General features: G+C 44.5%; 1 protein-coding gene across 3 annotated transcripts in view; it reads left to right on the forward strand.

The window, feature by feature from the left end:
- Nucleotides 1–14736, forward strand: part of LOC137299862 (transcription factor CP2-like) — a 30529-nt gene that overhangs the window by 12815 nt on the left and 2978 nt on the right. For 2 of the 3 annotated variants that reach the window (XM_067968807.1, XM_067968809.1), the window contains 4 exons: nt 638–692; nt 2053–2146; nt 8274–8364; nt 12777–12874. In XM_067968807.1, the coding sequence (XP_067824908.1) occupies nt 638–692; nt 2053–2146; nt 8274–8364; nt 12777–12874 (338 nt within the window). The remainder of the gene's footprint in view (nt 1–637; nt 693–2052; nt 2147–8273; nt 8365–12776; nt 12875–14736) is intronic. The other variant, XM_067968808.1, reaches the window with a different exon arrangement.

The following is a 14736-nucleotide window of genomic DNA, read 5'->3' on the forward strand; positions in this document are numbered from 1 at the left end:
CCCTTTCCAAACCCACAAAATTTCAAACAGGACAAACTAGCAAATAAGAAATGTAAGTGCAAACACGACTGAATTGCCTGGGCTTAGTGGGCTGATGGCTTGAGATTGAGGGCTGCTTGTGGCCTATGAGCTGCCGTGTTTGAATACCCCTGGCCCAATGGATAGGGTGAGCATGGATGGGCATGATGATATTCATGGTACCATAGTACGGTACAGTACAGAAGGAGGCCATTCGGCCCATCGTGCTTGTGCCGGCGCTTTGAAAGAGCTATCCAATTAGTCCCACTCCCCCTGCTCCTTCCCTATAGCCCTGTAAATTTTTTCCCTTCAAGTATTTATCCAATTCCCTTTTGAAGGTTACTATTGAATCTGCTTCCACCGCCCTTTCAGGCAGCGCATTCCAGATCATAACAACTCGCTGCGTAAAAAAAATGTTCCCTCATCTCCCCTCTGGTTCTCTCAGCTTCCTTTTCATATGTTTGTGATAATGAAACAGGACTTATTTATATGCAGAAATTACTAGAACAGCGACTATGGGATAATATTTTGCCGAGTTTAATTTTACACATAGTGTAAGATGTAGCCCTGAACCTAAAGAGGTATAAGTGACGTCTAACAGATGTTTTCCTTACTGCAGCAGCTGTTCATCCCCCACGCATCAGGTGGATGGTCCAGTACAGAGCACTATAGAGGTCAGTATTCTTTTTCCTACACTTGGCAGTCCTTCGCACACCTGTGGTGCAGTATCTAATACAAGGCTGCATCAAGCAAGAGAGCCCTAATGTCTAGACCACGCGTGCAATGTCTGAATGGGAAGAAAATCTCAGGGACACAACTGCACGTGGCACAGGGAAAGAATCCGAGGGATCGAATTGTGTTTTTTAAAATTTGTTCTTGGGATGTTGGCGACACGGGCAAGGCTGTATTTATTGCCTATGTCTAATTGCATTATGAAGATGGTGGTGGGCCTTCTCCTTGAAGAGGTGGTATCAACTCTTGTTGTAGCCGAGTGGTTTGCTAGGCCGCCTCAGAGGGCATTAAGAGTCAACAATGTAATGTGGGACAGGAGTCACATGTAGGCCGGACCAGGTAGAGGTGGCAGGTTCCCTTCCCTCAAGGACATTAGTGAAGCAGCTGAGTTTTTAATGACAATTTGGCAGCTTTCATGGTCATTTTTCTGGTGCCAGCTCACACATTACCAGATTTAATTGAATTCATTTTCACAACTTGTCATGGCGGGATTTGAACTCACGACGGTGGTTATATAGAATGATGCCCGGACTTCAAGGGTTAAGTTACGAGGAGAGATTACACAAATTGGGGTTGTATTCTCTAGAGTTTCGAAGGTTAAGGGGTGATCTGATCAAAGTTTATAAGATATTAAGGGGAACAGATAGGGTGGATAGAGAGAAACTATTTCCGCTGGTTGGGGATTTTAGGAGTAGGGGGCACAGTCTAAAAATTAGAGCCAGGCCTTTCAGGAGCGAGATTAGAAAACACTTCTACACACAAAGGGTGGTAGAAGTTTGGAACTCTCTTCTGCAAACGGCAATTGATACTAGCTCAATTGCTAAATTTAAATGTGAGATAGATAGCTTTTTGGCAACCAAAGGTATTAAGAGATATGGGCCAAAGGCAGGTATATGGAGTTAGATCACAGATCAGCCATGATCTTATCAAATGGCGGAGCAGGCAGGAGGGCCTGAATGGCCTACTCCTGTTCCTATGTTCCTATGTTATACGGTAACCACTATGCTACTATATATAGAAAGAGAGTCCAGAGACTGAACCATGGGGGGACAGGAAAAGAATCTTAGGGGCTGAACTGTGTGCAGTTCAGGGGGGACAACCCTAGGGAGTAAAACCCTGCAGTGATACAAGAGGAGCTCGGGGCGATTTTAATTTCAACATTAACAAAATGGAGAATGTGATTAAAAAGGATCAAAATTCCCGTTAATCTGAATAGACTGAATGGTGACATTTCATAACAGCTGCAAATATTAAAAAATCTGGGATGAAAGTTATTCCAAGAAATTTTTCTTTCTTTTGCAGCATCTCTCCCCAACTTTAACAATTCAGGAAACACAGCAGTGGCTTCACCTGCATCGATTCACCATCTTCTGTAAACTGTTTGCAAATTTCTCAGGTAAGAAGCCAGATTCCTGTTCACTGCTGGGCTGAAGGAGATGGATAGAATGAGAGAGAGAGCGAGAGCGAGAGTGAGAGAGCGAGAGAGAGAGGTGTAGATAGTCTAAGGATAGGATTGAGATCCAGCAAGAAACTGAGGAAGGCTCCAAAAAATTCAAATTCTTTGGGAGAGCTTTGTTCCACCAATTAACCCAACCATTAAATGAAGAAACACTTTCAATAACTTTATAATATACAATAATCACCTCCTGGAAGTAATTCCAGTGCAGTGATCCAATTAAAGAGTCCAAATGACATCTTAAACTGTGAACATTTTGTAACAGGCAACAGAACCCAGTGTTGAGTTGCAGTCTCATCACTTATCACCTAAGATTGATACTGTTTCAAGCTTGCATGAGATTCCCTTAGCAATCAGTTTTTATCTTGTCAGGTGTCTCCTGACAATGTACTCCACTCCTCTGATTTGCGATGGCTTTTCCACAAGAGCTGGGGACATCAGTATCATGGCTTTGTTGGGAAATAGTTTGCTGTTGGTCACTAAGAAATGCTGTGCCATACGTATATCTATATAACAGGTATATCTATTCATGTACAATATCTTGTATTGTGAATGTATATTTACTGTAGGTTTTTGGCCAGAAGGTCTTGTTTCTCAGTTTGCTGTCCAGAAATTTCTAAAATTGTAAACCTCACTCCTCCTGTCTTTCTATAATGTACCAAAAGAGCCCACACTTAGCGTCATCTAACCATTACTCCTTGATTTATCTCCTCTTCTCCTTCACTCTTTCAACCATGGTGGTGTCCTGCACTGTGGGCCATGGGCTTTCACCTAAGTTTCTCAATGGCTGTGGGGGTGGGCGGGGAGGGAAACAACAAAGGTCTAATTTTTAAAACTACCAACCTAATTTTCCACATCATTCTGTGGTTCTTGACTGGGGCAGAGATCATGCCGTATAGAAGGTAAGTATCTTTATAGACAACACTTGGTCCATGAGATCTGCTGGACTGGTTTCGATTGCCTGAGGGAGTCGGAGAGGAATTTTCCAAGAGTACTTTTTCCCTTATTGGCCTTGGGTTTTTGCCTCTCCCAGGAGATTACATGGCTGTGGGGGTGGGTGGGAGACGCGGGGAAGGAATAAATGTTTAGTCACGATGGTCCAGCCATCATGGTGTGGGGCGGGCTTGATGGTCTTTTCCTATGTCAATTTCATATATTTGTATACCTGAGCTAGTCATTCAGGTTACTAAAATGTTCATGATCTGTCAACGAAACATTAGAGCCCAAGTTATGGTCCCATCACCTGCCCTGCTGTCCAGTTTTGAATTGAGCAAAATGGTAGCATACTTAGCTGAGCTACGTTAATAAAACAGCAGGGCTTAGAGTCTTGCTTGAGTCTCAGAGAGTTACAGCTGATTTTATTATCGCTTGCAGCTGATTGACAGGAGGGAAATCTGATAAGTTAGGCTTTAGTCTTCTTTGGCTGCACAGAGTGATGGCAGTGGGCTTCATATGAAGCCTACAGCAGACAGCTGAAGGCAACGAAGACAGAGCATGTCAGAGTGTCACACTGTCAGTGGAGCACCTCACTGCAAAACAAGCAAATCACAGCCAGAAAATTCCAACTCTCCTGCAATGCAGTATTAGTATTAGACTGACAGAGAGAAGGAAAGAGAAAGAGATAATGAGAATAAGATGGTGAAAAATAGCAAGAGGAAATCCAAAGGATGAAACAGGGAAATCGGGAATGAGAGGGAGAGAAGAAGGAAGGAAGGAATGAGATAGAAGGAAGAACAAGGGAAGATAGTTTGGAGAAGCATTGACCAAAGAGCATCGATAAAATAGATGGAGATAAAAAGTCTGCGATGGAGAGAGGTTGGAGGCCAGAGGTGAAAGGGGGATTGTCCATCAGATAGGTTAATGAAAATGATACCACAAGAAAGCTGTAAGACACCAGTCAGTTAAAGAAACGTGTTCAACTGAAGTAGAGCGACAGAATGTTATCGACCGTTCCAGCGCCACTTGTGAGTTTACTTGTCCAGATGCTGCCAGCCCCCGAGGACACCTGACTGGTTTGTCAACAGAGCCTCTTCCTGTCCTGGTGTTAGAAAAGGCTCCCCAGATATTCAAGCCCTGGAGGGACTTGCGGTTTATAAAGAGTTAAGCTTTTTTTAAGATTGTTACAATGGTAAGTGTTAAAGATCTCAGGATCTTAGTGACTCACATTTCAGATATTCTAAATATGAGAACTATGGATACAATATAGTACGTCACTTTATCAAACATAGAAAAAAATTGAAAATAGCTGTTTGGCATGATAAAGAAAACAAAGCTTCCTAGAGACAGCCTCAGAAATGGCAAAGATGTGGGAGTTCCATTTGAGTCCTGAAGAACCCCTGAGTTAATAGTAATGGTAACACAAGAAAATTGTAAGACACCAGTCATCATAAAAAAACTTGTTCAACTAACTCGAGTGACAGAATGTTATTGACTGTTCCAGTGCCACAGGCAAGTTTTCTTGTCCAGGCATGGTCGGGTTTGGGGTGGGGAGGAACGCTGACCAGTTTATTTGTCAACAGAGCCAATTCTGCATTTGAAATGTCATCAAAGATTGATTGAGAATGCCCATGTTGTGACGTGGTCAATCTTCACATTATGAGCTTTCAATTACCTGAAAAACTGGTCAATCAAGCTGGTTTTGAAGGAAACGGCATCTTAGAATTTTGAAAGTTGTTCGCACCTGCAAAATGCATAATACTTTGACCAGAACTGGTCAATAGTTGAAGGCGACAAAGGCAGAACATGTCAGAGTGTCAGCGGAGCACCTCACTAAAAATCAAACAAATCACAGCCAGAAAATTCCAAAGTTCCTGCAAAGCAGTATTAGTATTCGTCTGACAGAGAGAAGGAAATAATCAAAATAAAGTGGTGAAAAAATTGCAACAGAAAATGCAAGTAAGGATGAAATAGAGATAGGGGTTACCAACCCTCCAGGGTTGTCTTGGAGTCTCCAGGAATTAAAGATTAATTTCCTGGACACTGTTACGAACAATCTAGGAGGAAAATTTTTGTTTTTCCATTTTTATTGAACGTTTTTGTTTGTTGGTTATAAAAATATCCGAGACGGGAAAAAAAAAAGTCCGTTTGACTGGGCGGCACAGTTGGAGGCAGGAGGTCCCATAATGAAGCCTCCAGGAATACGTCCGACAAGAGTTGGCAATCCTAGATAGAGAACGCAAGGGAAATTGGAAATGAGAGGGTGAGAAGAAGAAGGAAGGAATGAGATAGAAGGAAGAGCAAGGGAGAATAGTTCAGTGAAGCATTGACCAGACAGTATTGATAAAATAGATAGAGAACTAAAAAAGACTGTGATGGAGAGAGGTTGGAGGCCAGAGGTTAAAGGACACAATACTCAAGATGCAGTTTGACCAAGAGACCTGCCCAGTATGAATACCTCCGACTTGAACTCTACTGCTTCGGTTATTTAGAGAGTAAAACTGCTTGGCAGGTTTCCTTTCCTCTCTCAATGTCAACAGTAAGGATGATTGAATATTGTCAAGAAAGGGCAACCAGGCTAATATTTCCCAATAATATCACTTGAACAGTTGATGCAAAATGTGCAGGAAGGGCAAAGGGTCCAAAGGATTGACTTTTTAAACACAAGAATGTACTCAGATTTAATTTGTCGGAAACAGATCTTCACATTCTTGGGATTACACAAGTTAAATTGGAATTCTGTTCAGGAGATAGTGTAAAACCATTCTAATGGACGGAGCAGGGTTTGAGTTAAGTGTTTATTTTATAGTGTTGTTTGAAAGAGGCGAGTGCGGTCTCAGAACCGTCCCTCCCTGGGACATCACATACTCGGAGTACTGTGCACAGTTCTGATCTCCGTATTATAAAAAGGATATAGAGGCACTGGAGAAGGTGCAGAAAAGATTCACAAGAATGATACCAGAACTGAGAGGATATTCTTATCAAGAAAAGCTGAACAGGCTGGGGTCCTTTTCTCTACAAAAGAGAAGGCTGAGGGGTAACCAGATAGAGGTCTTTAAGATAACGAAAGGGTTTGATAGGGTAGACGTAGAGAAAATGTTTCCACTTGTGGGGGGAGACCAGAACTAAGAGCACCCAAAGGGCATTAAGAATGTGGAACACGCAAGGAGTAGTTGAGGCAAATATCATAGATGCATTTAAGGGGAAGTTAGATAAGCACATGAGGGAGAAAGGAATAGAAGGATATGCTGATAGGGTGAGATGAAGTAGGAGGGAGGACACCCGTGTGGAGCATAAACGCCGGCACAGAACAGTTGGGCCGAATGGCCTGTTTCTGTGCTGTAGACTTGATTTAACTCGATGTAACTCCCTCATATTTACTGTAAAAATATAAGACAATGACCAAATCAAAAGTAACTGGAATTGCTGGAAACACACAGGTCGGTCAGTAAAGAGAGGTTAATGCAGGTGAACGTTTCAGATCTAGACCTTTCATCAGAATCTGTAACATTATATTGTAACTTATTCGAATAGCCAAATAGCTCTTAGTGAGGGTCTATGTGACAAGCTCTCAGGAAAGATTGAAAAAGACCATTATTTTCTGAAAAGGCACTTCCTCCTGACCCAACCCTAGGGTTGCCAACTCTGGTTGGACGTATTCCTGGAGGTTTCATCACATGACCTCCCGCCTCCACTGCCCCACCCAGTCAAACAGCTCTTTTTCTTCCCTCTCGTCTCTAATATTTATAAAACTAATAAATGAAAGTATTCAAAGATAATAAATAAAATATACCTTTTTTTTTTAAATGCCCCCTATGACTTTTCTTCTGGGTTTTGCTCGCAACAGTGTCCAGGAGATTAATCTTCAATTCCTGGAGACTCCAGGACAATCCTGGAGGGTTGGTAACCCTACCCAAGCCCCAGGCCCCAGACCCCAGGCCCCAGGAAAATTCTTTTTGCCATCAAGTTCGGCTTCACACAACAAGTGACCAACACATGGAGTGAGTTTCTGCACACAGCACCGACAAAAGCCTTTGAATCATTTAAGAAACGCTGTGGATTTTGGCGCACTATAGATTTGTTTTGGATGAATGAACGAGGAAAGTCCAAGCCCAATCCATGTTAAGTTGCCTTATCTCAGTTTAGTAGGCTGAGGGGTGAGCTAATTGAGATGTTTAAAATGATTAAAAAGGTCAGTAGAGTAAATACAGGGACAATAGTTCCTCTGGTAGGGGAAATACAGAATAAGGAGACATAATCTTAAAATTAGAGCTTGGCCGCTCAGGAGTGAAATCAGGAAGCACTTTTTCATCCAAAGTCTAGTGGAAATGTGGAACTCTCTCCCCCAAAAGGCTGTGGTTGCTGAAGGACGATTGAAATGTTCAAGACTGAGATTGATAGATTTTTTATTAGGTAAGGGTATCAAAGAATATGGATCAGAGGCGGGTAAATGGAGTTGGGGTACAGATCAGCCATGATCAAATTAAATTGCAGAACAGGTTCGAGGGGCTGAATGACCTACTGCTGTTCCTCTGTGCCTCTGCCGTGGTAGCGATGGGACTGTATAATTGGCCATAGTGCCAGAGAACTAAGGAAGGGAGATAAGATACAGAGTCCCGCTCCTGATCATCGCCCACTGACCTGTGTTGGAAAGTGTGCACGTTTGGGCATCAAGAGAAGACAATATTGGGCGTGACTGCGATGCCTCACATAATCGAATAGCATGGGCCAGTTGCCAGCTAAGCTCGCACATGAAGACAAATGGTTACCTGGGAGGTAACAGGACGACAGCTGGAGCCCATGGGGTCATACAGCAGTACGATTCAGCGCCTCGGGACCAGAGGTGTCAAGGCTGACACGTGAGGATGGGTCTCTTAGTGGGTGGTGGGGGGAGGACCCGAGTGCCCTGCTGCCACCTGTGGAAACGTACGGCAACAAAAGTCAGTGAGTGCCTTCAGGAAGATCTGAGGTGGAAAAAGATGAAACCGTGGTTCTGATCACCGGGGAGTCCGCAAAAAGGCATAGCGTCACCTCCCCGCCCCACGGCCAGATGGTGTAGGTTTATTTCAATTTTTAACGCTTGCTGACTCTTGCATCTCTGAACCATTTAACGTCACTCTCTAACCAACAGGTGCCGATCTACTTAAACTCTCACGTGATGACATCATTCAAATCTGCGGCCCAGCGGACGGAATCCGACTCTTTAATGCACTCCGACTGAGGTAAAGCCGTCACTGTCAGCCAGAATCTCTGAACAGATTAATGACCCCTCACCTCAGTGAAGACAGGTCGAATCACAACCTAAGGTGCAAGTTGAGGTCTTCAAGGTTATGAAAGGATTTGATAGGGTAGACGCAAAGAAGATGTTTCTACTAGTGAGGGAGACCAAAACTCGGGGCCATAAATAGAAGATAGTCACTAATGAATCCAACAGGGAATTCGGGAGAAACTTCTTTACCCAGAGAGTCATGATGTGGAGATGCCGGTGATGGACTGGGGTTGACAATTGTAAACAATTTTACAACACCAAGTTATAGTCCAGCAATTTTATTTTAAATTCACAAGCTTTCGGAGATTTTCTCCTTCCTCAGGCAAATGTTTCAAGAGCTCCTTGAAGCCTACGCATTTATACATATAGAACAATACATGGTGTTTACAGACTGCCCCTGCAACTGCCCGTTGCCAAGGCAATCACCGTGTTCAGACAGAGAGGTGTCACCTGCAGAACCCCCGAATACACATTCAACAAAAAAACAAACAGGGAAAAAAAACAGAGAAAAAAAACACAGAGAGAGGCAGAAACATCCGGAAGGCAGAGAGAGCCAGCAAATGACCCATTATATTAAAAACAGATAACATTTGTTCGATGGTGGGGTAACGTGTAGCGTGACATGAACCCAAGATCCCGGTTGAGGCCGTCCTCATGGGTGCGGAACTTGGCTATCAATTTCTGCTCGACGATTTTGCGTTGTCGTGTGTCTCGAAGGCCGCCTTGGAGTACGCTTACCCGAAGGTCGGTGGATGAATGTCCATGACTGCTGAAGTGTTCCCCGACTGGGAGGGAACCCTCCTGTTTGGCGATTGTTGCGCGGTGTCCGTTCATCCGTTGTCGCAGCGTCTGCATGGTCTCGCCAATGTACCATGCTCTGGGGCATCCTTTCCTGCAACGTATGAGGTAGACAACGTTGGCCGAGTCACAGGAGTATGAACCATGCACCTGGTGGGTGGTGTCCTCTCGTGTGATGGTGGTATCTGTGTCGATGATCTGGCATGTCTTGCAGAGGTTACCGTGGCAGGGTTGTGTGGCGTCGTGGACGCTGTTCTCTTGAAAGCTAGGTAGTTTGCTGCGAACGATGGTCTGTTTGAGGTTGGGTGGCTGTTTAAAGGCGAGTAGTGGAGGTGTGGGGATGGCCATAGCGAGGTGTTTGTCCTCATTGATAACATGTTGAAGGCTGCGGAGAACATGGCGTAGTTTCTCCGCTCCGGGGAAGTACTGGACGACAAAGGGTACTCTGTTGGTTGCGTCCCGTGTTAGTCTCCTGAGGAGGTCTATGCGATTTTTTGCTGTGGCCCGTCGGAACTGTCGATCGATGAGTCGAGCGTCATATCCCGTTCTTAGTAAGAACGGGATATGACGCTCGACTCATCGATCGACAGTTCCGACGGGCCACAGCAAAAAATCGCATAGACCTCCTCAGGAGACTAACACGGGACGCAACCAACAGAGTACCCTTTGTCGTCCAGTACTTCCCCGGAGCGGAGAAACTACGCCATGTTCTCCGCAGCCTTCAACATGTCATCAATGAGGACAAACACCTCGCTATGGCCATCCCCACACCTCCACTACTCGCCTTTAAACAGCCACCCAACCTCAAACAGACCATCGTTCGCAGCAAACTACCTAGCTTTCAAGAGAACAGCGTCCACGACGCCACACAACCCTGCCACGGTAACCTCTGCAAGACATGCCAGATCATCGACACAGATACCACCATCACACGAGAGGACACCACCCACCAGGTGCATGGTTCATACTCCTGTGACTCGGCCAACGTTGTCTACCTCATACGTTGCAGGAAAGGATGCCCCAGAGCATGGTACATTGGCGAGACCATGCAGACGCTGCGACAACGGATGAACGGACACCGCGCAACAATCGCCAAACAGGAGGGTTCCCTCCCAGTCGGGGAACACTTCAGCAGTCATGGACATTCATCCACCGACCTTCGGGTAAGCGTACTCCAAGGCGGCCTTCGAGACACACGACAACGCAAAATCGTCGAGCAGAAATTGATAGCCAAGTTCCGCACCCATGAGGACGGCCTCAACCGGGATCTTGGGTTCATGTCACGCTACACGTTACCCCACCATCGAACAAATGTTATCTGTTTTTAATATAATGGGTCATTTGCTGGCTCTCTCTGCCTTCCGGATGTTTCTGCCTCTCTCTGTGTTTTTTTTCTCTGTTTTTTTTCCCTGTTTGTTTTTTTGTTGAATGTGTATTCGGGGGTTCTGCAGGTGACACCTCTCTGTCTGAACACGGTGATTGCCTTGGCAACGGGCAGTTGCAGGGGCAGTCTGTAAACACCATGTATTGTTCTATATGTATAAATGCGTAGGCTTCAAGGAGCTCTTGAAACATTTGCCTGAGGAAGGAGAAAATCTCCGAAAGCTTGTGAATTTAAAATAAAATTGCTGGACTATAACTTGGTGTTGTAAAATTGTTTACAATTACCCAGAGAGTGGTTAGAATGTGGAACTCACCACCACAAGGAGTGGTTGAGGCGAATAGTGTAGATGCATTTAAGGGGACGGTACGAGGGAGAAAGGAATAGAAGGATATGCCGATAGGATTAGATAAAGAGGGGCGGGAGGAGGCTCACGTGGAGCATAAAGACCGGCATAGACCAGATGGGCCGAATGGCCTGTTTCTGTGCTGTAAATTCTATGCAAATTAAAAGTTTGAAAACTGGCGCTGTTTCCTGTGATAGGCGGCTTCACATCCATCTCATTTCCTAATCTTTGGGCATAGAGATTACTGCTGGCGATATTAGTCGATGAACCCTTAATCCATTCGTATGACCTTCCTATGATTTATTCTATTATTTTAACAACAACATTAACCTGTTTAAAATAAATAGGTTAATGCCGGTGTTAAAATAGTAGACAGAGGAATGTTGCAAATGGGTTAATGTTTGCCACAAAAACACCAGCGGTCATTTCTAGGTTTCAGGATGCTTGTCATCGAGTGATGTTCAATAAAAGTATATTGGAGAGGTATGTGAAATTTCTATACTGAAAGAAAGAACTTGTATTTTGAAGAAGTCAAGGAAGACTCTTGAGTTTGGTTGCCGAGATATTCTTCAAGTAAAAAAAGAATAAACCTCCTCTCCAAAATGTAACAATAGTTTACAAACAATTAACTATTTTACTCCCGCTTAGAACACTTCAATAATTTTTGAATGAACAACAACTTACATTGCCGTCTGTACATGATAAATACAGTCCTTTACTATACTTAGGTAAAGGTTGCCTCCTGGAGGCAATGTAGGTTCATGACTGCAGTTGATATTGGCCAACACTTGACTGTTGACTATCTGACACTGCTCAGTTTGAAATGCAGAAACAGATTTTGGTTTCTGGCGTGAAAGTGATTTTGAACCATTAAAACCAAAGACGAGCCTACTCTGTCTTGAAAATTGTTTAAAGCACAAGATTCGCTGAAACTAAATTTGCACAGGAACTTCAATGTAATTTAATTTTAAAAGTAAGTACACCTTTCTTGTTCCTTTTCCCTTCCATTTAAATTTTAAATCAGCTATATGCATATTAAGGCACATATTAACAAAACGGTGGCCAGTGCAGACATCTTGATGAGGTGAGCTTGTCGGCTTGACAGTGAATCGCGGGAATGATTCCTTCACAGCAATGGTTCAAACAACATCAACTCGCATTTATTTTGCCCCCTTAACGAAGTAAAACATCCCAAGGCGCTTCACAGGAGTGTAATCAGACAAAATTTGATACCGAGCCACATCAGGAGATATTCGGACAGGCAGGTTTTGAGGAGCGTCTTAAAGGAGGTGAGAGAGGTAAAGAGGCAGAGAGGTAAAAGAAACAAAAGAAAAAACTTGCATTTATATAGCGCCTTTCACGACCTCAGGATGTCTCAAAGTGCTTTACAGCCAATGAAGTACTTTTGAAGTGTAGTCGCTGTTGTAATGTAGGAAACACGGCAGCCAATTTGCGCACAGCAAGATCCCACAAACCAGCAGTGCGATAATGACCAGACAATCTGTTTTAGCGATGTTGGTTGAGGGATAAACGTTGGCCAGGCCACCAGGGAGAACTCCCCTGCTCTTTTTCAAATAGTGCCATGGGATCTTTTACATCCACCTGAGAGCGCAGACGGGGCCTCGGTCTCATCCGAAGCACCTCCGACAGTGCAGCACTCTCTCAGTACTGCACTGCCAGCCTAGATATTGTGTTCCAGACTCTGGAGTGAGACTCGAACCCACGACCTTCTGACTCAGAGGCAGAGAGGCAGCAAGACACGGTGAGGGAAAACGGCAGAGGGAGAAGGCAGTGATATGATCAGAAAACAATCCCCTGATCCTGCCGTGTCTCTCCACAGGTCCATTCGGCCGCGTCTCACCGTTTACATGTGTCAGGAGCCACAACCGGGAAAAGAGCAGCAGGATTGCCAAGACTCCGCCAACACTGCCATGTCTGGTACGTACCCACGTCAGTATCAAAACATCACGGTGTAGGACCACTGATTTACGGTGACTGAAGTGAGCACTGACGGGTTATCTGGCTCTGTGAGGGGAAAATCACAGCCCAATGCGATCCTGTCTTCACCCACCTCCCACAAGGGTTGCCAACCCTCCAGGATTGGTCCTGGAGCCTCCAGGAATAGAAGATTAATCTCTAGGACACTGCTGTGAGCAAAACTCGGGAGAAAAATCATAGAGGCATTAAAAGAAATTGTCTTTGTTTTCCCATTTTCTTTGTACACTTCTGTTTATTAGTTATAAAAATGTTGGAGATGAGCAAAAAGGCTGTTTGACTGAGTCGACAATCGTCCGATTGGGTAATGAAGGGTCTTTTCACTTTCCAATTGGCCGTCGGAAGACGGGGTGTCACGAGGATGGATGTGTTGGGCGACCAATGGCGGGATTGTGGGGGCGGGGTGGTTGGAAGCAGGAAGTCATGTGATGAAACTTCCAGGAATACGTTCAATGTTGGCAACCCTACATTTCACACATTGCCAATTCTAGCAAGCCTGCTGGACAACAAGTAGGAGTAAGAATGCTGGCCTAACTGTAGCACCTCTAACGCTACCCCGGCTGGAATTAGCTAACCCAGCACAGACCCGGGATTGGCCCTAGGATCTTTACGGCTCAGTTATGCACTGAATCATCAGGAGAACCAAGAGAGCCATTTTGAAGCCAGCCTTCCTGTGACCGTTGTAAAATGACACTAACTCCCTCTGGTGACAAGAATCCATTCTTTAACCAGCATTAACTTTGTATTATTTCTCAAAATTAATTAAAAATGGCCTCCGAGTGATTTATTTTTTTTAATTTTTGCCTAAACATTGTGACTGCAATTACATAAAGAACTATGCCATTTTACATAATTAATAACGCAACAGCATGCACAGTAGTTTTCAATCTAGGGTCCGAGCCCCAGGGGGTCAGTGAGGTCATCCCTGAGGGTCAATGAGGTCATCCCCGAGGGTCGATGAGGTCATCAGATGTCATTATTTCTGTTGCTGTTGTCCTTTGAATAGCTGAAATTGTTTTAGGATTATAGGGCCCAAAGGAATGTGCAATATTTACAGGAGGTCCCCAGGAGTATACAATATTTACAAGGGGTCCCAAGGAGTTAAAACAGCTAATGGATTGTTGGCCTTATCTCAAGGGGGCTGGTAATAGAAAGGAGTGGAAGTAATGCTACAGTTTTATAAAAGCTCTGGTTCGACCCCATCTGGAGACACTGCGTTCAGTTCTGGGCACCGCACCTCAGGAAGGATATATTGGCCTTGGAGGGGGTGCAGCGCAGATTCACCAGAATGATACCGGGGCTAAAAGGGTTAAATTATGAGGACAGGTTGCATAGACTAGGCCTGTAGTCCCTCGAGTATAGAAGATTAAGGAGTGATCTAATTGAGGTGTTTAAGTTGATTGAAGGATTTGATAAGGTAAATAGAGAGAAGCTATTTCCCCTGCGGGAGAGTCCAGAACAAGGGGGCGTAACCTTAAAATTAGAGCCAGGACGTTCAGGGGTGATGTCAGGAAGCACTTCTTCTCGCAAAGGGTAGTGGAAATCTGGAACTCTCTTCTCCCAAAAAGCTGTTGAGGCTGGGGGTCAATTGAAAATTTCAAAACTGAGATTGACAGATTTTTGTTAGGCAAGGATATTAAGGGTTATGGAACCAAGGAGGGTAGATGGAATTGAGGTACAGATCAGCCATGATCTAATTGAATGGTGGGGCTCCAGGGGCTGAATGGCCTACTCCTGTTCCTATGTTGAGTGTGAAATGTTTACAGGGGGGTCTGCAGGAGTGTGCGACATTTACAGGAGGTCCC

Source organism: Heptranchias perlo, chromosome 30 (assembly GCF_035084215.1).
Source record: "Heptranchias perlo isolate sHepPer1 chromosome 30, sHepPer1.hap1, whole genome shotgun sequence".
Taxonomy (NCBI): domain Eukaryota; kingdom Metazoa; phylum Chordata; class Chondrichthyes; order Hexanchiformes; family Hexanchidae; genus Heptranchias; species Heptranchias perlo.